This window comes from Photinus pyralis, unplaced genomic scaffold, assembly GCF_008802855.1.
Source record: "Photinus pyralis isolate 1611_PpyrPB1 unplaced genomic scaffold, Ppyr1.3 Ppyr1.4_LG8, whole genome shotgun sequence".
NCBI lineage: Eukaryota > Metazoa > Arthropoda > Insecta > Coleoptera > Lampyridae > Photinus > Photinus pyralis.
The window spans coordinates 2,230,830-2,255,150 of record NW_022170819.1 but is presented as its reverse complement, the minus strand read 5'-3'; the positions used below and the strand labels follow the sequence as shown (position 1 = coordinate 2,255,150).

The 24,321-nt window shown below is 35.8% G+C and overlaps 1 protein-coding gene across 7 annotated transcripts in view; it reads left to right on the top strand.

Moving 5' to 3' along the window:
* LOC116178551 (neuropeptide CCHamide-1 receptor-like) overlaps positions 1-24,321 on the top strand; it is a 209,999-nt gene that overhangs the window by 170,729 nt on the left and 14,949 nt on the right. For 6 of the 7 annotated variants that reach the window (XM_031498073.1, XM_031498074.1, XM_031498075.1 and 3 more), the window contains one exon: positions 10,813-10,853. The exons of the other annotated variant lie outside the window; for it this stretch is intronic. Coding sequence is in view for 3 of the 6 variants with exons in the window: in XM_031498072.1 (XP_031353932.1) it covers positions 10,813-10,853 (41 nt within the window). In the remaining 3 variants the exon portion in view is untranslated. The remainder of the gene's footprint in view (positions 1-10,812; positions 10,854-24,321) is intronic. 7 annotated transcript variants of the gene reach the window in all.

Genomic DNA, 24,321 nt, shown 5'->3' with positions numbered 1-24,321 from the left:
AGCCCTGCACATTTTCATTTTTTTCACATTTTCCCGTTAAGTTAATCATATGCCAGTAAAGAAACCCCAAAGATGTGCCCGCGCAGAGAGCGAAGACTTTTGATCGCGGGAGTCAGGGAGTGAAGCGCTTTGAAAATTAAAATAGAAACAAACCGGCGTTCATTTGAAAGAACGAAAATTAATTTGCGCGCGTAATTGGCAATTAACCTGCACCGATTTAATAAAAAAATCCTGTTCTTAGGAGAATTTTTGCAAGCGTTCATTTCATCCCTTAAACGTAATTTGATGCCGTACAGCGTTTAGGGGAAAAATAATAAATCTGTTTTCAGTGTAATAGGCTTTTATAAAGGGCAAAGATAATGAAGCGTAACATCGTTAGTGAATACATCGAGTGAGTCTTTGTTGAGTGTGTTTGTGTCCTCGGAGCTAATCAGTCGCGAAACGCTGCCATTTAATTGAGTTTTTGGCAACATTCTTCAAAGAAGTTATGGATATTTTTCCCTCGCACCTGAATGTGTTACAATGATATTAAAGAGACCGAGAAGATGATACGAAAAGGTGTTGAAGGAATTGGCGCAACCAAAGAAGCTGGAGGAAGGCGCAGATGCCAAAATATACTAGGAAGCAAACGCAAAGGTTATGGAACGAAAAAAGTCGAATAAACTTATAAAGTGGGGTGAACCATACGAACCTAAAACTGGATAATCCGAAGAAATTGAGAAAATGAGAGGATCGTAGAAATCTGTTTCGACAAAGGTTAAATGGAAGAGCAGTAGCTACCACATTACCATTACTATTCTTATTAATGGAATCGTTCCAAGAAAGGGAAGAACCCGAATGGTTCGAAGAATCTAATGAAAAAAATTATCTCAGAGACTGTAAAATTCGAAGAACATAAATAATAGGGAAAATTAAAAAGTAAAAATTCTGAAGCGTTTGGAGTCGAAGATGCTGTATATACCAAAATATTTAAATAAAACCAAGAAACAAGAAACCAAGAAAGCCGACCATGCACAGGATGTCATAAGAAAGAAAACAAGAAATTCAAGGTAATTTAATGCAGTCAAAGGCTCTGAAGGATCATGAAATGATGGAAACCAAGGAATCAACGCAGTTAAGGAAACTGTTCAAACGGGAAATATCCGCGTAAGCAGAAGAAAGAGAAGATGAAGAATGCCACAAAGCCGAGAAAAACTAAGGACGTGAGGGAGTTAAAAAAGTTGAGGAATAAGAAGTAACTAAAGAAAGTCAGCATAGAGTTGGGTCGATTAGCCACTTTTCTACTGTGCAATACGGAAACGCTGCTTGGAAGATTTTCTTTGAAGATGTATGCAATTAGTTCACAGGAATATCAAAAAAGCAGAATCCGTAAAAGCTGCACGTTTGTTAATTTTTTTCTTTAATTATTTAAATTTTCAGATCTTTTAGATTCGTAACACTTAAATTAATTTATAAGATCCTTTAGGCTATTGGAACTTTTCGAATCCTTTAGTTCCTTGTTCCTTCCAAGCTTTTTTCGCTTTCCCAATTCTATGAATCGCTTTTTTCGAAATCCGCATTTCTGCGACCTTACGTAAGTTATTGTTGGGATAAAAATATGTTAAGTTGGCTAATTAACCTCCATACACTAAAGATCTAAAGATTTTGGTCTTTTTAGATCTTCGGAATTAGAGAATTAAAGGAGTAGAGTTCAGTGGCCTGTTTCGAACAGATTTTAAATAAAATACTATAAGATTGTGCAGATTTGAGTGTAAGCCTTGTAAACTCTTGAGGGGTGCATAAACATCCCCAAAAGTTCTTGGGTCTCGAGCTTGCAGCACCCGCAAGTAACTTAGAAAAACGTTAAAATGTATGCAAAGTTTTTCTTATCTTGAGAGATGTAAAGAGGAAAGATTTCCCAGACAGTTATTAAGATTTTAAGATGGGCCTTGAAAAATTCTTAATGTGTCTAATTGTAGTGAATGGTCTTGCAAAGGTCTTGTAGTAATTTGACCTTTTTAAATCTCATACTTTGCTCTCTAGTAGGTCAGAAGTTTCTTGAGACTACAGTGAAGGATAATGGAATATCTTACCTTATAAACTCTTGAGAAACATGGAACAATTCTAAAGGTATTTAGAAAACCTTAGCGATTATTAAAACTTGATGATTTTATGAAGGTTATGGCCTTTTTAGATTTTTAAATTTGGAGTCGTTGGACCAAAACTCAAAATTCATTATGTTACCGTTTCAACCTCATCGTTGTCCCTACTCCGTCTGTTCGTGTTCGTTAATATTCCCTTTCTTTGGTTGCGATTCATTTTAAAAACTCCAAAACTGTCTAGAATAATTTTGGACGGGCTTGATAAAAACCTAGATCTTAAAAGCTATGGAGACTGGAGATGCTTCGATTCTCATGTACCCTTTAAAACAAAAATCTCTCACAGACTATAAAAGCGCACAAAGATTCTATAGGGATGTAAGAAATGCTTAAAGACATTAAAATACTTTAAAAGCATCTTGGAGATTAAAAAGAGCTCTCTTACTTTTAAAGCTCTTAAGGATTCTTAAAGAGAACCTTTAAGAGAAAACATTTGGTGCCTTTGATAAAGGTTTTTATCTAAAACTTGAATCTCTCTTAAGGGCCAATAAAGGCTGAGGTTGCTCATAAACTTTTTAAACAAAATCAATCAATGAATCAAAAATATTTGTTATACGACACCCTCCTCGATGCGAATGGGGAACATCAGTAAAACCGAACTTCTGAAAAAAACTCCGAAATTTTTATATCGTTATAGGTGATTTTTGTTGGTGCACTTAAGGGTTCCTTTATAGACTATCTTAACAAAATCAATCAATTAATCAGAAATAATTAGTGTACTACAACACTTACACCCCCTCTCTCGCCGTATCATGATAATGAGTAAAACCGAAATTCGGAAAAAAATTTCTATATCCCTAGGAGTAACTTTTATGGGTTCAATTTAAAAGTTGCCTATAGGCTATTTAAACAAAATCCTCGGGGCTTAGAGTTTTAAGTTAGAACATAACACGGGAGAGCTGTAGGACATAGAGTAAACGAAAGCTAGGTAGCTGTCTCTTTTTCTACAATCATCACTATCGCAAAATGAGTCGTATACTCATACGAATGAAAATATCGTATACTGGAGAGTATTCCATACCCCTCGGAGCCCTCGGTGTTATGCTTTAACTCAAAACTCTGAGCCACGGGGAGAACTCTTGTGATACTTTCACAAAGGACCATCTGATCTTCTTTCCTTGACGAGTACTCCATGCCCCAGAAGATCGTGGAGAATTTTATTTATTCAATGTACATACATACAGTTCTGAAATACAATTAAAGATTTTTTCTACTATCACGTTGTTTTTTGAATTATTATTTCTCTTAAGTCGAAATCGACTAGAAAGCCATAAAAACGTTTTTGAAAACATTAAACCAAAACCAAAGAGCACGAATGATATCACTGAAGTTTCAGAAATCGAAGCAAGCAAAGTAGACAATACGCAATACTTAAATCCGATCAAGTGGGCAAAAAATAGGAAGGCAATGGAATCGGGGAGGATGCTTGAAATTCCAAGGGCTACGGAAAAACTGTAACAGTTGATGAATTCCATTGAGTCTAGAGAACTATGGTAATCGTTTACAACAAAAGGATGGATGTTCAAGGAACAAAGGAATTCGATAAATCGAAGAAGCTATATAAGAAACTAATCAGTGACCTAATCCGAATATTATGAAAAAAGTAGGGTAGGAAAGCAAGCAAGGAGCATTTTAAATGCAAACGCATCCGAACGACTGAAGCAGTCGAATAAATTCGATTTAGCCCAGAAAAACGAAGTAAACCGACGCAACATCCGAAACAGAAGGAGCGTGGGGAAGAGGCATAGAAAAAGCGGAAGGGAAAGACGTCAAAGGAATCCGACGCAACCAAAGAAGGTGAAGAAGGGACGAATCCCAGGAAGATGGAGCCAGTCTAACGAGAAAGCGAGAAGGAAGAGGTACGCGAATAGTACAAAAATACCCAAGGAGTCGAGAAAGTATAAGAAAGGTAGGTAAGAAAAAGTAAGAGCTCCGAAGAAACTGAAAGAATCGAAGAATTTGATTGAACACAGATAACCGGAATAAATTAACGTAACACACGTAATAGAGGGAGCTCAAGTGAGACTTATAGAAACGGAAAAAGGGAGGGCTGTAAAACAGGCAACTACCGAAGCTGAATTAGGGAAATGAAGCCAAGGAAGATGAGGCGTGTATTTATTGTAATGGCTTTGTGACACTACCAATAAATTTATTTCCTTGTATGATTTTGTTTCCAGGACCCACAAGCCCCCCTTAATGTGTACATAAAAGTAAAAGTCTATTCCCTTTCAACAATTATGATTGTTTTTAAATAAAACTCGTTTCTATACAACAATCCGTTTAAGTTTGGAATTTTTCTTATACTTCAAATGTTTTTGTTCCCTTATTTGCTTTCGCTTCCAAGGCCCACAATCCACTTGTTAAATGAAAATATAAACATTACATTCTTGGCTATCATGTACATAACAATCCTTTATTTATTTATTATTCCTCTCTTGTTCTGGGCCCTCACCAGGCTTGCGCCCAATTACAGAGTGACCCCTATAATGCTTTATAGAAATGCCCCTGCATAAATACTACTTCGGTATTTACCTTACGAATTAGGAAAACTAATTCGGACTAGCCGGTAGAATGCTTGAAACTGATATAAGGAAATTCCTCTCTTTGTCACAGATGAAAAATTCTTACCTCAGCCCAGGTTCGAACACCCGACCTCCCGCTATGTAGCCCAACGCTCTACCACTGAGCTACATAGACGTGAGGGCTGTACTTTTTGTAGTAATGCGAATATTTTCGTTTCCTTGTTTTATTTTATTTACAGGGCCCACAATCCACCCTGTAAATGTACATAAAAATAAAATCCTTTTCTATTTTCAAAATGACCTTAGCGTTCCACAAAAATAGAAAATACGCTATTGTGACCACTTTGTCTGTCCGTCTGTCCGTCCCTAGTAGATCTCTATCCTAGGAGCTATTGTTCTACGTTTTGGTATTTGGTTCGTTATGGTGTCGCGTCCAGTACTATCCAAACCTCAAAAAAGGGTTTCTTTTATAATGCTTCTTATAAATAACATATGAATGTCCAGTTTTCTGTGTGAGTAAATATTCCTCAAAGCTCAAGTAACTATGTAAATTTTAAAAAAATGCGATGAGCAACCCAACTTTTGTATTTGCGCCATCCGATTTATTTATTTATTAAGATATTTAAAAATAAATGAAATTTTGTATGTAGGCACCTCGACTAAGAGCCGGTTTACCAATTACACTTTTACACAGAATAAGATATTCTTGGAATAACTGCCATAGCAAGAAGGATCTCATTGGTTGACGCAATGGTAACCAACGCAACCGTCGACGGTTATTCTAGGTATAGCTTGTTCTCGATATAAAGTCTATTCGCACATATGTATCAGTCACGTCTCAGTGCCGGTTCTGTCACATTTCTTACGGATTTTTCAAATAACGGAGAAGGGTCTTTTATTTTAATTGTGGCGTTTTTTCGGGTACGTGACACTAATAAACTCCCCAGGTACCCTCGTGAAATTAATAAAAAAATTTTAACAAAAAAGTTGCGGGAGAAGCCCTAAATTTTACACATTCTTAAATTAAAGTTTAGTTCATTTCGTCGAAATTCTGGGGTTATGTTACTTATATTTCGTAATTCTTAAGTTTGGCGACGCTGAAATATCTGAAGCTAATTTTTATACGACTAAGAGGTTATGTTAACTTCGTCTACTCAATTGAAATATGCTAGGTTTAACGTCTACACGGTGTCCATTTTTCGAGTGCCACTATGGGGATCTCACTTATCTTAAGAGATAGGAAGTTGGTTAAATGGGGGCAAAGTTGCAAATTTCCGTGCTGAATAAGAATCTGAAAAGAAATTTGAAATATCTTCAATAGTTTTGAAAATATTGCAAAAAAAGAAAATTTCTGATTTTCGTTTTTAATTTTTTTATGATAAACTAGTCGTAGTAGACATTTCTAATTAGCACATTATTCGGACACTTTTTAATGGAGATTATGGCATCCTGTTTTTAATTACGTTCAAGATTACGGAGAAACACGTGGCAACTTTGGTTTTTCTTATGGGCGCCATATTGAATTTTGACATTTTGGGATTACATCTTTTTTTCTTTTTACGATATATCACACATAGTGGTTTAGTATCACATTTTTCCTAAAAATACAATTTTTCATTTTTTTGAGAAGAGTGCTTTGGAAAAACAAAACGTTCTTTTGTCGTCAACAAAAGTTTGACAGTTTGATCCATCTGTATGGTTGCAGCGTTGTCAGAGAAGTAGAAATTCGATTTTATCTCAACTGCTTGCAAAATTGCCTGCTCATGTTCATTGGGTCTATCACCATATTGCTGTCTACATCTTTTAAAAGAACCATATTCGCCCAAGTTGTTATGCAGCAAAGAAAAATACCTCAAACTAGGTTGTTGCCCCTCTGGATAACGCTGCAAGTATGTTGCAGCAGTCATGTGGGCATTTCGATGAGAAGTGTAGTAAATTTGGATCATATCTCTTTGATCTGCACTTGAAAAAGGCATTTTCGCAATACAACTAGCATAAACCTAAATGACACTACATGAAATAAGTCAACCTTTCGTTCACAACAAAAGAACGTTTTGTTGTTCCAAAGCACTCTTCTCAAAAAATTAAAAATTGTATTTTTGGGAAAAATGTGAAACTGAACCACCATGTGTGATATATCGTTGTAAAGAGAAAAGAAGACGTAATCTCAAAATGTGAAAATTCAAAATGGCGCCCATAAGAAAAACTAAAGTTACCACGTGTTTCTCCGTCATCTGGAGAGTTATTAAAAACAGGATGCCATATTTGAAATCTCCATTAAAAAAATAAAAACGAAAATCAGAAATTTTTGTTTTTTTGGGATATCTTCAAAACTATTGAAGATATTTGAAATGTCTTTTCAGATTCTTATTCAGCACGAAAATTGGCAACTTTGCCCCCATTTAACCAACTTTCTATCTCTTAAGATAAGTGAGATCCAGATAGTGGCACTCGAAAAATAGACACCGTGTATATTACCAAATGCAACAAAAGTAGTATAATAGGTATAATGTATGTACAATACAATTTTAAGTTATATTAGCCTTTCAAATTTATCATCCATTCCTGTTAATTTGTTTGCTATTTCGGCGAACATGTTTTCTAATTTTTTCCATATTCGTTGCCTCCATGCTGTTGGAATTTTATTACCGTATGCGCGCTGTAATTTTTGTTTGACGCGTTCAGATTTAGTTAACGTTTACGCGCTATAATTTTTGTTTTCCGAGTTCAAGGGCACTAACCTATAAATAATGAAAAATATTGTGAACAGCGGAAATATGAAAAATATGCTTACCTAGCTTAAGGTTAGGAATAACTCAATTCACGTTAATACGTTAAGAAAAATAATTTCGGCAATTTTAACTTGATCCCTCTGGAATTTCATAAAATTTCAAAATCTTTTGCAAAATTAGTACCTGTCATTCAAACGACAAAAGCAAAAAAAGGGCATTTCTTCAATCCCAATGGTATCTGCTCACATTCTGAAGGCGCATTCAGCCAGACACTCCTATGGGTACATTCAACGACGAAACGGAACGTTACAAGTAGTTAACGATAGTAGTTGGTCTGGGTTCTTTTTTGTGATTGTGATTGTGTGCTATTTGAATTTCGCAAAAGTTTAATTAAAAAATCAAATTATATACAGGGTGATTCCTATAGTACCTGCCACCGTTTGGGAGCGTATAGGGGGTGCCTAGGAGAGTATTTTGATATAGGACACTTGGAGTCGGAAATCTAAAATAAGGGCGCCAGAACCAAATTTATCTTCTGGAATTTCACGCCTGTATGTAGGCAACCCAACCGACCGACGTTTCGCGCGGAGCGATGCAGAGCGAGTTAGCGCGAGGAAGCGACATGGGAGGGAAGGAGGGAAAACGACAGTCAAAAGCAATAACGTTTACAAGTGTTCAACGTGGCCACCGTTGTTCTCAATGCACTTCCTACATCTAGCCAACTATTATTATACTATTGCCATAGTGTTTATTCACTTGATACGCGTCGTTGCAGACGGGATTTCGTGGGTTTAAACAAAATTCTGATCAAGTGTCAGCCACACATCGCCGCCTGAGATCGCTCCGTGTGCACCGCCGGCCGGTTGGGTTGCCTACCTACAGGCGCGAAATTCCAGAAGGTAAATTTGGCTCTGGCACCCTTATTTTAGATTTCCGACCCCAAGTGTCCTATATCAAAATACTCCCCTACGCACCACCTACACGCTCCCAAACGGTGGCAGGTACTATAGGAATCACCCTGTATACCCTGAAAAAAAAGATCATGAAAAACACGTGCTCCATTGCCCTATTGTAATATTCCTATCGAGTCATATTGCAATAGCGCGCATTGTTGTACTTGCAGTTCAGAGGATCCATAAGCCACCCTTCAATTACACATAAAAGTATAGTCTTTTTCCGTTGCTCCGTCAATCTCCTTTACATAATAGTCTGTTTGAGGGCTGTAATTTTTGTGGTACTTCAAGTATTTTAATTTCTTTGATTGATTTTGTTGACAGGGCCAACAAGCCACCCTTTTAGTGCACATAATGGTACCTGTATAGTCCTCTGTCCTGTTTCAGAAATTACAATTTTTTTTAAAAAGCCCACCCCTGCATTACAATCTGTTTATTGTTGTTAGGGCTGTAATTTTTGTTTTCTTGTTTGCTTTATATTTCTTATTTTGTAAAGGAACGTAATTATCTTTAGGGTTGTCCTAGGCCTTTGTGAGCTGCCTGTAGCGAACAATATAAGACATAATATAAAGTTGTATAGAATCGTCGGAAGGCCTTTCAAAATGCATAGGTATATTTGAAAGTAGACTACATTTTGGAACAAAAGTGCCTAAGAGGCTTGACAATTTCTTGAAAATTAATGACTGATGTGTAATGCCGAGAACAACTCATCTCTCTAAAGCATGCTAGCCTTTTTCAGACCTTTGTGGAGGCAGTCGCGATGTTATTTAAATTAATGCCTCAACCATATCCTTTATGATAGCTTATACCTTGAGCAACACGACTAACCGACTTAGCATAGCTGAAAGTAAGAGGAGAAGCTTTCAATCGCGCCTTCAACAGAGAATTAAGTTCAATTTGTCTTTATTGTTCCACGTTAATTTTCTTTGCATTGCAATTACCACACGACGCCATGTCTTTCAATGGAAAGTAGTTTTTTTGTATGTAAATTGCTACTTTAAATGTTAAACGTCGCATTTCCATAATAAAAAGAAATTTACATCACTTAATTTGGAAGACATTAGGGAAAAGGATAAAACAAACATAGCGGTTCCTTCGAACGGAAAATCTTATTAAACATCTAACTCTCCCCGTCCCAATTCATTAAAAGGCGTACTGTTCACTTTTAATATTCAACGTTCCCCGAAATATTTCAGTTCTTACGACCGACCGTCGGAGGTTTCAATTCGGTTTCAAGTGCGCGCGATCATTTACAATTCATAAAACGCCAAAATCCTCTCTTTCATTTCATCGCTCCGGCTCGCGTGATCCGTAATTCGTTCTTTTTCCCTGTGAAATCTCCGACAAAAACGGAAAACCCATTACGGGCGTTGTATTCCCGTCGAAATCTGGACAGAAAGGAAATTGCGTTTCAGGTTACCACTGTATAAGTTTGATGGTCTTGATATCCAATAATCATGGCATCGAAAACTAAACTCACTGTCCAAAAATTGCGTTTTTATCACGAAACGCTACTGCACGCGTGTCGGATAATTTTTGGGACGCACTCGTATTTAGCGAGATGATCTACTTTAGGAATTGAACTATGGGTAGAGTATTATACGAGATCGACAGCTTGTGTAACTACAAGCCGATTTCAGGAAGCCAATTAAAACGTGATTTTATCGCTTCAGTAAACTCGGAAAACCCATTACGGGCGTTGTATTCCCGTCGAAATCTGGACAGAAAGGAAATTGCGTTTCAGGTTACCACTGTATAAGTTTGATGGTCTTGATATCCAATAATCATGGCATCGAAAACTAAACTCACTGTCCAAAAATTGCGTTTTTATCACGAAACGCTACTGCACGCGTGTCGGATAATTTTTGGGACGCACTCGTATTTAGCGAGATGATCTACTTTAGGAATTGAACTATGGGTAGAGTATTATACGAGATCGACAGCTTGTGTAACTACAAGCCGATTTCAGGAAGCCAATTAAAACGTGATTTTATCGCTTCAGTAACTCGGTAATTGTTACCTTCAAAGCAATGTCATCTCTGCTGTCGACGTAAATTAATTGAAAATGCAATCTACCTGTTGTTACTTACAAAGCGCAAGTTAATTAGATTACAACTTTGCAAAAAAAGCTCGATTCAACTGTGTCACTTTTATTGTAACCGTTTCTAAAGCTTTTCAAGGTTCCTCTTAAAATCCAATCGACCTCGGCAAACGTCGCAACACGTGCTTATTCAATTAGACAAATTTAAAAGCTACCAAAATTTCAAAGTGTCTATACCAAATTAGATTTAAATTGGCAGAGTTCCACTTTGATGTTAGCCATTAACATTACCTTTCAATATAATGGAATTTGTCACTAATGAACTAAATACGTATTGAGGGGTTGTCTCCCGAATCCGTGTAACACAAAACCCATTAAAAATAATTTTTCTAACCAAATTTCTCTCATTCTCCTCTCTTGTTTCAGAATCTCGTTCTGACAACATTAGAACGCTGACAGATTTCAAGGTAAGTAATCAGAACTTTCGTTTTAATCAAGCGTTAAACGATGAAATGAGCTTTCGGTGTAACCTCGTCTTAGAAACCTGTTGAGGAGACCGACGTGAAAAGCTCTCTCGAGAAAGGTGCTCCTCGTAGCATCAAAATGTTTGTTTCTCGCCTAATACACTGATTCTAGAAAATTAATAATTCAAAATGTAATGGCAATGTCAATTTAAGTGAGTTTGTAGTGAACTGTGATTTTGCTTGTGCCACTCTGATAAATTTCATCATTCAATCATAACAGTTAAGAGGGCGATGGTTATTCTGTAGGAGAAGGCGAATTTCTGCAATTGATGGCTAGCCATTTAGCTTTATTGCGTTAGTTTGCAGCCAAAGGGATGCTCATTACTTATATGCTTCCCCATCTAATTTATCCTTCGTTATCTGCATACTTAGGAATACGAATTTATTAAACAGAAGAGTTATTTAAGTGACAACGCTATAACTTTAAGTCCAGATCTATACTCCTAAATCGGTCCCTCTATCAAGTCGGCTACAAATTTTCTGCTTTTCAAGTCTCCTTCCTTCACTTCTTCCGCCCAATAGCAAGAATAGATAATTAACTATGAAGTATCCCGACGCAAACCTCCTGTGATTTGCTGTCAAGTTACGTTCCTCAATTTTTTCAATTTTTCAAGATCCTCTGTCAATATCGGATGGTTTCCAATGATTTCATGCTTAAACTGATCATTTATCGGTCGCAACTTATACACTCAATTTATGCTGAGTGTTGCGGAACTACAATTCACTTCGAAGGCCATACTCGAATTTTTTCCTCGCGTAATTGATTCCACTCTCGACTGCCAAAACACCAATGTCATAATTTCGTGCAAAACTAATCCCCGGTCGAAACTCGAAGTAATTTTTTAACGCCTATTTAATGGTAGAATAGTAATTGAGGCGATATTTAATTAATTTCATTGGTTTACCGGGATTTCAGGACTGTCTACTGAGCTTCAGAATCTGCGAAATCTGCATATTTTTTCCCATCTGCGTTTAGTTTGCAAAGTTGCGGAAGTAACCTAATACGACCTATTTCCCGCATGTAATTCAACACCAAACCCAGACACTGAGGCCGCAGACACAATTTAGAACAAATAATTCATTAGCGTACGTGTGAGAAAATGACGAAAGCTCGCCGTAGTACAATCGACAAAAGAAAAACTTGAACCTACTATGGGTAATAGTTGTTTGGTGGAATGTTCCTGAAACCTTGACTCTTTTTAAACTAAGAAATTTATTTCCGCGTAATTGAAAGGAAAAAAATCGCCAAAAAAGTTGTCGTTATACTGTGCATCAATTGCTTCAATCCCAACCATGTATCGAAGGATTGCTTAAGTCGGAATTTCCAGTTCTGTCAGAGGAAACCACAACTCCTTCCTCCATAAGTCAGAATCTGCTTAAGAATCACCAGTAGCTGAGTTTTCACCTAATGCAGTCCAACAGCAAGTGAGTAGCAATGTAGTTTGCAACATCAGCCAGGACATCCTCATTACATCAGTAGAAAGAAATGTTAGAAGGGCAGGATCTAGACCGACAAGCCTATCACATGCAGGAAATGTAATACAAATCTCCTCGAAACGATTATCGGAAACTTACCACCCTGCAGAGCCGAGTCAGGATTCCCATTCCGATGGGTAGGCATCGACTCATCGACAATGCAGGAGCTTTCAAACTGAAGGATCGGCGAGGAAGAAGAGTCAAAACTTTTACTGATACTTCGCTCGCCTATGAAGAATTCACTACAGTCCTCGGCAGCAATTGTTTACCACCTGTAGAAAATAGTAGAGATCCAGCACCAGAGTCCTGTATATTCAAAAAAGGTTGCAATAGGCATGTTTTTGTCGAAAAGCAGGTTTAAATATTGTTAGACAATTTGTAAGAATTGTAGCAGCTTTAGTTGTGGAAACGTACCTAAGCGTTTCTATATTGGAGGAGCAGGAGGGAGAAGCTAAAAGAAGACGAAAAAAATTATCTTTACCATTTAAACAATAAAACAACAATAAAATCTTCTATCGGACCTTTTGTAACCATAAAGGGCAAATTGACTGAACTAAAAGAGAAACGGGTATATATTTCTGTGTTTATTTCGTCTGGCAGGATGAAATTTTCAGAAATCTTAATTAAGATGGACAAGGGCGGTCTCCTTTTTGTGTGATTAACATTTGTAGTTAAATTTTATTAATTTGTCGTTGGTCTATGTAACGGCATGGGGATTATAGTGTCATACGAGTAAGCGGTTAAGGTTGTTTTTGTTTACATTTTTAGTTTATTTAAATTTCTGGGAATTGTCAGGTCTTTATGTGTTATCAATTGTAAATGCTTAATTTAATTGACAGGTGGATGTGATTTATCGTTTTTTCTGTGAAGTTAAAAAGATGAACTTTTATTTTTTCCTAGAATTTAAGTGTGGACTTATCTGTTAATGTCTGATAACAAATTCATTTATAAAAATTATTCGACCTCTATTTTTTGGTCTATTAACGTACGTTGAGGGGATAGTGTTTGTTGTCAACTGTTTATGATTGGTTGTTATAGTTTTGATTTTCGGTGTAAATAGGACGTTAAGAAGAAAAGCGTCGCTTTTTTAGCGCGTGCACATGCCCTTCTTGCCCCACCCTAGATACGCCTCTGATCAGAGACAGCCATCAGATCCTTGGCGAAACCTATCTGGAACCGGAGAGGGCGAAGCCACTTAATCTAACCGGGTTCCTATCCTTTATTTAGAGGAACGAGCTCTGAACCTAGTTGCAAAAGAAAAGCTACGGTGTGCCTAAGTGCTGCCTGGTCGGACTTTGCTGATGTGGGTACTAAAGTATCGTATAAACCAACCCTCCTCCTCATTCACACATTCAAGCGTTAAGCAAATGAAGTTATAACAATTACACAAGGGACAACTTGCACGAATATAACCCATTAATTATGGAAAATTAAATGGGAATAGCGACGAACGTTTTCTAATTTACGTCCGTTACGAATTAATTTACTTAGTTAACCATTAAAACTACTAACGTCGATGTCTGTTTCCTTAATCATCCATCACATACGACATGATTACACTAACTTTCCCGTTTTAGTTGATCTGCAGTATCAAAATTAACTGTTGGAAGGAAAGTCGCGGTTTAAAACTAACACCAAGAGGTGTCATCCCCAACTGACAGGCGGAGTTTTAGTAGTGAGAAGGAAATCTCGAACTTGTTCGTTTAGCTCTCGCACAGATCATGCCAAGAAGTCCAATATCCCTTTTTATCCGAAAGTTTGTAAATAGAGCATTGATAGCATTCCTAAGTAGACGGTTTCCGTTCGAAGTTTATTTGGGTAGGGGGGATTGACTGGATAAATTTAATTAGAGGCACCTTTCAGTGCTTTCAGTTACGCTAAGACTATTTTTGTAAAAGTTAGGACTACGACAGCGCTGCAAATGACGACTAGAAAATTACTGCAGTCGGTTGTAAATGAGCGTACTCCACTTCAGCAAGTTGGAAACAGCTACATCTGTTTTTTGTGAATATATCAACGACATTGTTCATTTCAGGGCGATTGAATTTTTTCTCGAGATTTCGATTTATATGCAAAAACAGTATTTGGATATACTTCATCCTACCAATACATAGCATACTGAAAACTTTGTACCTTCCTCTCGATTTTCAAGATCAATTCAGACCCTTTGAGTTTATGAACACCACGTACTTCTCATGCTCTCAAACTTACTTTGAGAAAGTTCTAAGCTTTTATTTAGTTCCGGAACAGATTTCATTTGCTATGTACATTGTACGCTCAGTCCTCTTCATTTAAGTTTAACGAGAAGTGCTGTCGGGCGTAACTATTCAGTTTCTGATTTATCAACGATAAAGGGCATTTTTGCAATTTTCCAACGAAATTAAACCCGCTACTTTGTTGAATTGGGAAGTTACGTAATTTAGCATTTATCATTATTATTGGAGGAAACGAAGCGTAAAATTTGTTTTCCGTCAATATACGAAATAAATCAAAGCTCCCGTTTTGCAAAACTGCTCTGCTAGGTCAACATTACAAAGTAACGTTAACTTTAAGTTCCCGGGACCAACCATGTGCAAAATGATACTACCTTCTTGTTCCATTTGTCTCCTGTCAATTCGCCTGTAACAGGGAACGTTAGATTTGAATTATACTCTTAATACCCCCTCTTCTTTTCCTTGTCTTGTAAAGATTGTGTCAAGTACTGCGCTTGGAAACCCAACCCAAATAAGTTTCACGTACTTGCAAACTAATTCCATAGTACAAACGTGATTTGACTGAATAATTAGAGTAGCGTTGAATCTATTCTATCTGTTTCTGTACAACGCTCATTTAGTCTTGCATTGTTTCTCGCCTTAAACACATGGAGTCGGATGCGTACGTAGCATTTAATCATGGAGTTCTTACGTGAACCTCTAGAAATTAAATGTGGATAAAATAAACATATCCTTTATGTAGTATTTCCAGAGCTTTAAATGCCCAGTAGAGAGCTCTAGAGAGGAGACCGATTTAAATTATAACCAGACGTGTATTTTGTAACAATTTATTGTTAGTGTTAGAAACGTGTTCCCATTTTTCACAAACTTAGTTATCCCATTCAATCATAGCCCAAAAACTGGCCATGGTTAGATCGACCTCAATAAAGCTTTAAAATTTTTGAGCAAATCTAAAAAAAAAAAGAGAATATTATACCTCGGGAAAACACTTTTTCTTATTAATTTTGGTACGTAGAATCCAAAACAATTCGGACTTTTTCGATCGGACTTCTCAATCAAAAGTTATGGCGAACTAGAAACCAATTTCGAAAGAAAATTCAAAGGGCTGTAACTTTTGAACTAGTAGCCCAATCTTGGAACTGTTTGAAATTATTACAACGTTATCTCCATTTATTTTAACAACTATGCGTTTCAACTTTCAAAAAGTTGATGTGAAGTAATTTTTTTGTTATATATCGTCATTTTTGGACACGGGCCGCAAGTAAATTAGGTAAGTGCAAACGTAGGTATGTTCGAGCAAACACATAAATCTTTCTGTGCCGAATAGAGTGAATCAATTACACTTTTCGAATTTATAAATTGAAACCCATCGAAAAACAGAACACCGGTTTACCTCCGATCATCAATTAGTGTTTCGGCCATCCCGTTGTAAGACGAATGTAGTCGCGTCAGGCGACTTAATTTATTGGGGTGAAATGTAACGAGCGGCAGATTTTGGTCTTTGGCATTTACATTTCGAATGATATTATTCACGAAAGCACATTTTCAATTGATTATGTGCCGCGTTTTACTGACGCAATTTTTCAAACGATCGCCGGAATTCTAATTCGACCGGCGCGGCGTTGGCATCAATCATTTCTGCTCCGAAAAGCAAGAGCTGGTGTATTTTCGCTAGAGACGGCGTATGGATTTCTTATACACGAAGAAGATAGAGACCCCGCCAATTTGTTATCAATCTAGATCGGCGCTATTAGTGGTTTCGTTTTAATTAATCGTGGCATTGCTAACCTAGCTAAATGGGGCACTTTCTTGAGGAAATGGGAGATTTGTTGCGTCATTGGTGAACATTTGTCCATTATTCAAATTTTTTATAATATGCATCGCATTATACTTTTCAGGGGTTTTGTCACTCAATAATTAAAACCAAAAAATTAAAACTGAAAGAAATCATGTAACTTCCCGTCGAACACGAAAAAATAACATACCTCCAATTAAAAAGAGGGTTATAGGAAATTACATTGACAAATAAAGGGCAAAACGGCAACGATTAACATTTAAATTGCTTCCAACTTGAACTTACGTATGCATCCACTAAGAAAATCAATTTATAGCCTCCATATGATAGAAACAATACAAAAACTTCACATAATATTGATTCAAAAACTAGAATATGTTACTTTTTTTGCATTTGATTAGCTTGTCCCTGTGAACCTTTAATTCTAAGTTGTCATCTTTTTAAGTTTGAATAGAAAACCCTTGATCTTGAATAGTGAATGATGAAGCTTAATGAGTGAATCTTAAAGCTTGGATCTTGAAACTTGAACCGTGGTGCTTGAATCCTAAAGCGTTAATCGCGTTTGCGTTGGGACATTATACAGTAGTTCGCAAGCTTCAATCTTGTGATTTGAATCTTAAAGCCTGATGCGTAAAGTACGAATATAACACTCTTTTATTTGTCCAAACGTTTTCCAACAAACCCAACTCAAAATATGTCACATAAACCAGACCTGACGACTACAGAGAGTAAAATTAAAGCTGTAAACGCGCGGGAGACAGCGGCCTTACAGTTGACACGTATTAAAACTGTTGCGGCTAATACCCCCCTACTCAAATCGTCATACTAAATAAAGCTGCCAAGCTTTTCAAGCTTGTTAAACAGATAGAAAAAGAAGAATTTTCTGCACAAGCACGAAAAAATACTTTCGACGTAATAAATCGTTTTCGAAGTACTTGCGCCCTTTTAGCGGAGACATATGTCGCTATGATTTCATATTTTTACACCGCTATGATTCCCTGAGGCAATTAATCACACAAGAATATGTTTCGTTTTCCACGATTTTATTCTGATGGAGCTTTCGTAATATCTGTCATAAAAAAGTCCATCTCGCTTATACTACAGCTTGTGATGTCGGGAATGAAACGAGGTCGCACAGGTTTCCAATTATTGCGTGTTTTAAGTATGGGACGACTGGAAATTTGAACATTTTTGTTTGAAATCACTACACCGTAATAAGACAAAATATAAAGACAATTAAAATATCTTATAAATTCTAGGTTAAACTTCAGCACTGTCTCCAATCCGTGCTTATGACCCAGTCCAACCCTACAGTGCATGCCAGATCCTGATCTACAAGCAGCAGGCACAAATTGTCCACAAAGACTTTTAGACCTAATAGAGTTTAAGTATAAAATAAAAACATTTTTAATTAGTCAATGTTTTTATAGCTATGAAGAATTTTTTACTTTTGATTTTACCTATGATACTTCTAAATTTTATTAGATAAGTAACTGTGATATTTTTGACGATGTGTAAAGTGGTTGTAGGACAATTCGCACTCGAATAATTCGCTCTCGGACATTTAGCACCCGGACAATTCGCACCATAATTTATTAATATTGAATAAAAGTTCTCTAAACCGTTCCCATATAATTTAATAAATCGAAGTGATACACTACATGTTTCGACCAACGATCATCTTCAGGTGATGTACAAGATGGTAGAGATAATTGAGGAGAGAGTATAGCTATAAAACTTACAATAGATGGAAAACAATTAAAAACCCAAAAGGGTAGTAAAACTGGAAAGGCCAACGACCATATCCGTGGTTGGTTCCAGAGTAAAATGAAATTTGGAAGAGGTTGATAAACTAAATTGTTTGCAAGGGAGGGCCGAACCTAAAAACTAACATTAGACGACGGTATAAGCAACGATGAAACTTACGTATAAAAAAGTCAAAAGGTCAAAAGACGATATCCTAACTAATAAAATACCCAATTAAGGGCTTTGAAACTGGAAACCGATGGATCCTTCTTTGCTCTTCTCGCTCGACACAGCCATGATGAGCAGTTTTGGAATTTAAGGTCCTTAGCAAAGAGATACATGTATCCTTCATAGATTATGTATCTCTTTTCTTTCCCCTTTTCGTTGTACCGAACTCCATTGTTACGCGCCCCGTAGAGTTTGCACCGCCTAAATCTCATATCCATTATCAACTTTTTGTAACAAATTTCAACTTTTAGCCTCAGGGACAAGTCCATTTTTGATGATATTTTCCTTGATTTTGGCATTTTAATGTGGCACTTAAATATTCATGTTGGTTAAGCAATAGCCATACAATTTGTAGAGGAATAATTTTTTTTAATAGTAGGTATTTATGAGGCAAGAATTCATACGTACAATCCTATGTACCTTTTTAAATGGAATGGACCATATCAAAGCAGTAGAGATTTTAGGTCACTTTAATAGCATCCATATCACTCAAAATCTGGAATTTAGTACTTATTTTATTGTAATCTCCGTATTAAACATGAGAACACTTGCTAAAGGTACCATGAATGAAAATTTATTTAAAAAAAAAACAAAAAAAAGGTAAAAAGACACTCATCCGTGATGTAAATTGTCCATGCACTCATGTTCACAAGTAGACGGATGCTGCTAAACGCTGGTATCGGTCTATCAGCAAAACTGTCACCTGACATTTCTTAAACCTATTTACCCAGTTTTATTGTACCAATTCACAATCAAGGTTTTTTTCATTTGGAAACCTTTTAGCACGTACAAATAATATTGCAATAGGAATATAAAAGTCTAAATAAAATTTTAACAATTATTATTTGTTAATAGCTGCAAGGTTAAGTTTCCTAGTTCTCTAACCTTCGATGTCGTCCATTTAAAGGACCCATAACGAAATACGTATATCTATAACTATAGACCCATCGCAATTTTAAGTTGCTTCTCAAAATTATTTGAGAAGATAATCTATAATCGCGTCAGTTCTTTTGTTGACAAATTTAATTTAATTCCTGCATCTCAACACGGTTTCCGGGAAGGTTATTCAACAGAAACCGCAACCTTTGAGCTACTCCGGTATATCCATGAACAAAAAGACAAAAACAAATTAGTGTATGTGCTGTTTTTTGACTTGAGCCGCGCCTTCGACACGATAAACTGCCAATGTGTACATAATAAACTTTATAATCTAGGTATAAGGGGAGCTATTCTTGAGTGGTTGGTTTCATTCCTCACTAGCAGAAATTTACTTGTTGACATGCAAGGAACACTATCACAAAAGTTTAATGTTAACTTAGGTGTGCCCCAAGGATCTGTGCTGGGTCCATTAATTTACTTATTATATGTAGCGGACTTGCCACATTTTATTAATAACGGCTTTTTAATTAGCTTTGCGGATGATACTACAATAGCAGTATCTGCCGATAATATAAATAGCCTGTCTCGAGCCATTGACTCAGTCAGAGCCGACTTTGGAAGTTGGTGCACTAAAAACCACTTAGTTCTGAATAAGGATAAAACTGTAGGGCTGTACTTTGGTAAACCTAACATTGACTCAATTATCAACAATGCTGATTACATTAAGTTTCTAGGCACCTTTGTAGATACAAATCTTACGTGGACAAAACATGTTGACCATGTGGCGAAGAAACTAAATAGCGCATATTATATTATATTGAAGCTAATTCATATTCTTGATAAAAGTGCCCTGCTCACGGTGTACCATGCAATAGTATTCCCACATATGACGTTTAATATTATAGCGTGGGGAAATTCCTCCGAAATATCTAGAGCGTTTGTAGCTCAAAAAAGGATCATTCGCCTTATGTTTAAACTTAAGCCACTAGAATCCTGCAAACCCACATTCAAAAACCAAAAATTGTTAACACTTCCGTCTGTATATATATATAGGTTATGTATATTTGTATACCACAATATGCACCAGTTCACCACACTAAGCTCCTACCACACTTACTTTACAAGAAAGGGTGCATCCCTGTCCATCCCTAAGCATAACTCTGCTAAATACGAAAAAAGTCCCGCATATAGTGGCATTAAGATGTACAACGCGTTGCCTCCCAATATAACTATGGAAAAGTCACCACACATGTTCAAACAAAAATTAAAAGCATTTTTACTGGAGAAAGCGCTATATAAAGTGAGCGATTTTATTGTTTAGTGTTAGTTTACCTACGTGTTTGTGTTTTTTATACAAAATTTATGTATCGTTTATGTGACTTTGTCAATATCAATGTTATATCTATTGATCTGCTGACAGCAAATATATATTATTATTATTATTATTATTTATTATGTCTTAAAAGAATCTCAAGTAAATTATAATCATATTTGAACGTAAAACAAATAGATTCTTGAGAGTTTCCGTAAAATTAAAGAGATAAGAACTGTAAAGTAACGAAAAAAGCAAAAAATGTTGATAAATATCGTGAAAAAAATTGATCTTGCTATAAATTATATGGCTATTATTTAAATAATATACTGAAATTGTGAAGATCCATGACTCTCAATGGGGTGCTTAAGAAGCTTCGGAGAAATAACACCAAAATCTACCCATTTATTATTATAACAATTTTTATGGGGAGATTTTGGTGTTATTTCTCCGAAGCTAAATAATATACGGTGGTGCATTAGAAACCATACATAGCTATTTCTGTAAATTAAAATAATTTTCAAAAAACGCTTTGGCACGTCAAATTGATCATGGAAGGAAACAGTGTCTAAAATAAAACTTGCTCACTAATGTCTTTGTCTCGCATCGCTGACAGTGCAACCCTTAAAATCTTAAATGATGCATCGTTGGTAAGGTCGCCCATCTCTGAATTCGGATATGTAATTTTTTTGGTTTAGTTGTTTCATTTCCAGCGCATTCGACGTTGCAGGTACAAGTTTTCTCTTTTTTATACCACTTGCAACTGCATAATTTTGACGCACGATCGCATTAGCTTCTATTACATAGTGATCGGCCCGACATCCTTCCAATGACATAAACAACAGCGCGCCCTCAACTTACTTTTAAAATATTTCGAAAATATCAAATCTAAAAAATTATAGTCTCACCAAATTCAGAGAAGGAAAGCCTTTCCAATGATGTCCTATCTTCCTTGTTGCGCAATTACCAATGCTAAGGGTTTTGCTTTAATACTAGGTACCATACAAAAATTAAAAAGGAAGTATATAGGTACTTAATAATTACAAACATTTAAAAGAAAAAATCATCAATATCGACCTGTTCCTAAAACGTTTCAAGATTTTTAAAAGCTTTACTGTTTTGATTATTAACAATCTCTTAAAAAATTGCCAGAATTTTTCCATGTATCTCTTCAAACTATAAAATAAATAAGAGTAAGAAAATCAAAAAGAAACTTTTAAGTTCATTCACTACCATAGTTGTAGCAAAGATAACGCAAAAAAATAAGCAGTTAGTGTAATTTTACTCAGTCACCAATAATTAACATATAGCCATATGTGGTCAAAGAAACGTAAAACTGATTCTAAGAAAACTGGAAACTTACCTTTTCTGAACACCACCACAAAACTGCCACCAGAAATAAAATTTTTTTAAATTAAAAAAAAAGTATACACAAAATCAAAACCCGTGCTCAAATAAATTTTAAAATACCACTCTGTCAAACGTTCAAGAATGAAGATACTTTACAGGCGTTAAAGTTCTAATTAGTTGTGGTCATATACGTACTTAAACCTGATTTTTCGGACCTAATTACTTTTACCTTGTAATAAACCCTATTCATCTTCCAGAAATAATTGAAAGGATGTCATTACGATGTTTCTCTTGTTGTATCTTTATGAAGTGCAATTTGTGTTATCGGGGTCTTTTCAAATTTACCTTTAATTATAATATTATCTTAATTACTTATCCAAATTTAGTGCCATCTATGAAATGCATTGTTCTATTGTCATTTATACATACTCGTTTTGTCTAAAATAAATTTAATTCATTTCCTTTGTCACCCTTTTCAACTAAAGAAATAAAGAACAATTTTTTATGTGTCTTCATTAAGAAATCTTTATGTAAGGGAGCGTTAAAATTACTTCCTTTTTCTATTTTCATCTTGATCTTATAATGTAAATATTTTTAACTTTAGACTTATCACTTTGTTTGTGTACGGTATTATATGTTGATTCTGTTTTAATATTAAGAGCGTCTCAAAAGTAGCGAATATTACACATAATATTGTAGATATACTATAACTAGGTATAACTATTTGGTATTTAATTACTCCACAAAAGACGTTTCAGTTACCTATTCTTATTTTCTCAAAACGAAAGCGCAGTAGTTAAAAATTATGTGTTCTTAAATTACAGGATTTAACTATATCAGACTCTTCATAAAACTTCAAAAAAAAACCAGCGTGATTATATTTAAGAAATGGAAATACTTAAAGAATCGCGATGTGTTGAAAATGAAAGACCAAATAACTATTATTTGAAACATTTTTCCATGAAGTAGATGTATACCAAGATGTGCACTACTACATACATTCTGTAAAGGCAAGTAGCCTCTTAAAAATATTTAATTTTAATAAACCAAAGATTTACAGAATTATTCGGGAGCGAATTTTTCGAGTACGAATGGTCCGGGTGCGAATTATCCGGGAGCGAAATGTCAAGGGTGCGAAATATCCTGGGAGCGAAATGTCCGGGTGCGAATTATCCGAGTGCGAATTGTCCGGGCGCGAAATGTCCAGGGTGCGAAATATCCTGGGAGCGAAATGTCCGGGTGCGAAATATCCGGGTGCGAATTATTCCGGTGCGAATTATCCGAGTGCGAATTGTCCGGGCGCGAATTGTCCGCACACGCTCCGTTAGTTATGAACTGAATTGCATGGAATTCAATATGGGCATAGCTTTAGCCATATAATACGCAATGCCAAAAGTTGAGTCGAATCGATTCAACATTCACAGTGCCCTTTTCGCATCTCGATCATTTATAAACCGAATTGCAAACTTTTTTATTTATAAAAGTATTTAAATGAAATTTGATACATAAGCGCTTGGAATAAAGGAAAATCTAACATTAGTTTCAAAATTTTATTTTGCGCATGCGCAGTTCCAACTTTCTTATTTAGAAAAGCATTGAAATGTAAATTGGGAAAATGGGAAATGGATGCAAGTGGAAATGCGCTTTTTGTAAATTGTTTACGATTACTTTTTAACTTGTTTTGTTTTCCAACTCTATGTTGAACTTTACAACTACGCTTTAAATCAATATTGATTCCTTATCAATCGACTTGGCCATCAGGCAGCATCTAGTGGAATGGGTAATTGTGTACACACAAGGGTAATTGTGTACAATTTTACTCTAAGACTTTTTTCGATATGTTTTATAGTACAGGAATTATGATCCGAGGAGTCTTAAATGCCACACCCTGTATATACAGAGAATAATAGAATTTTTACAATTAACTGACGAATTGTGAATGTTGGTAATCGCTAGTGAAGTGTTTTGGGTTTGATAAATGCAATTCATCAATAAATCAAAAAATCAATGAAGTCAGTGGTAGACTGTTATGTTAGTGGCCTATGCTACAGTTTTTCTATCCCTGGTAAGGAACTGTAGATATATCTACAAATTCGTTGAAGAAACTTTTGCAGAAAGCAGATTTCACTATTACATGAATGCCGCATTTGATTATGTTTACATTGTCTTTATTGGGCTGTTTTATTCTGGCAAAAGTGTGAATTACAAACGAATAAGGAGACACGATAATGGTACTTTATAGCAAACGAGCGGGAATAAAGAAAAACTAATCATTTACATTAATTTCAGTTATAATATGCCCAACACGAAATAGCAATTGGGTCACGCTGAAAATTAGTAATCACAAAGGAATAATAGAGAATGTTGAACCACGAATTAGAAAATAAATGTGTTTTTGTCTAAACGACATTT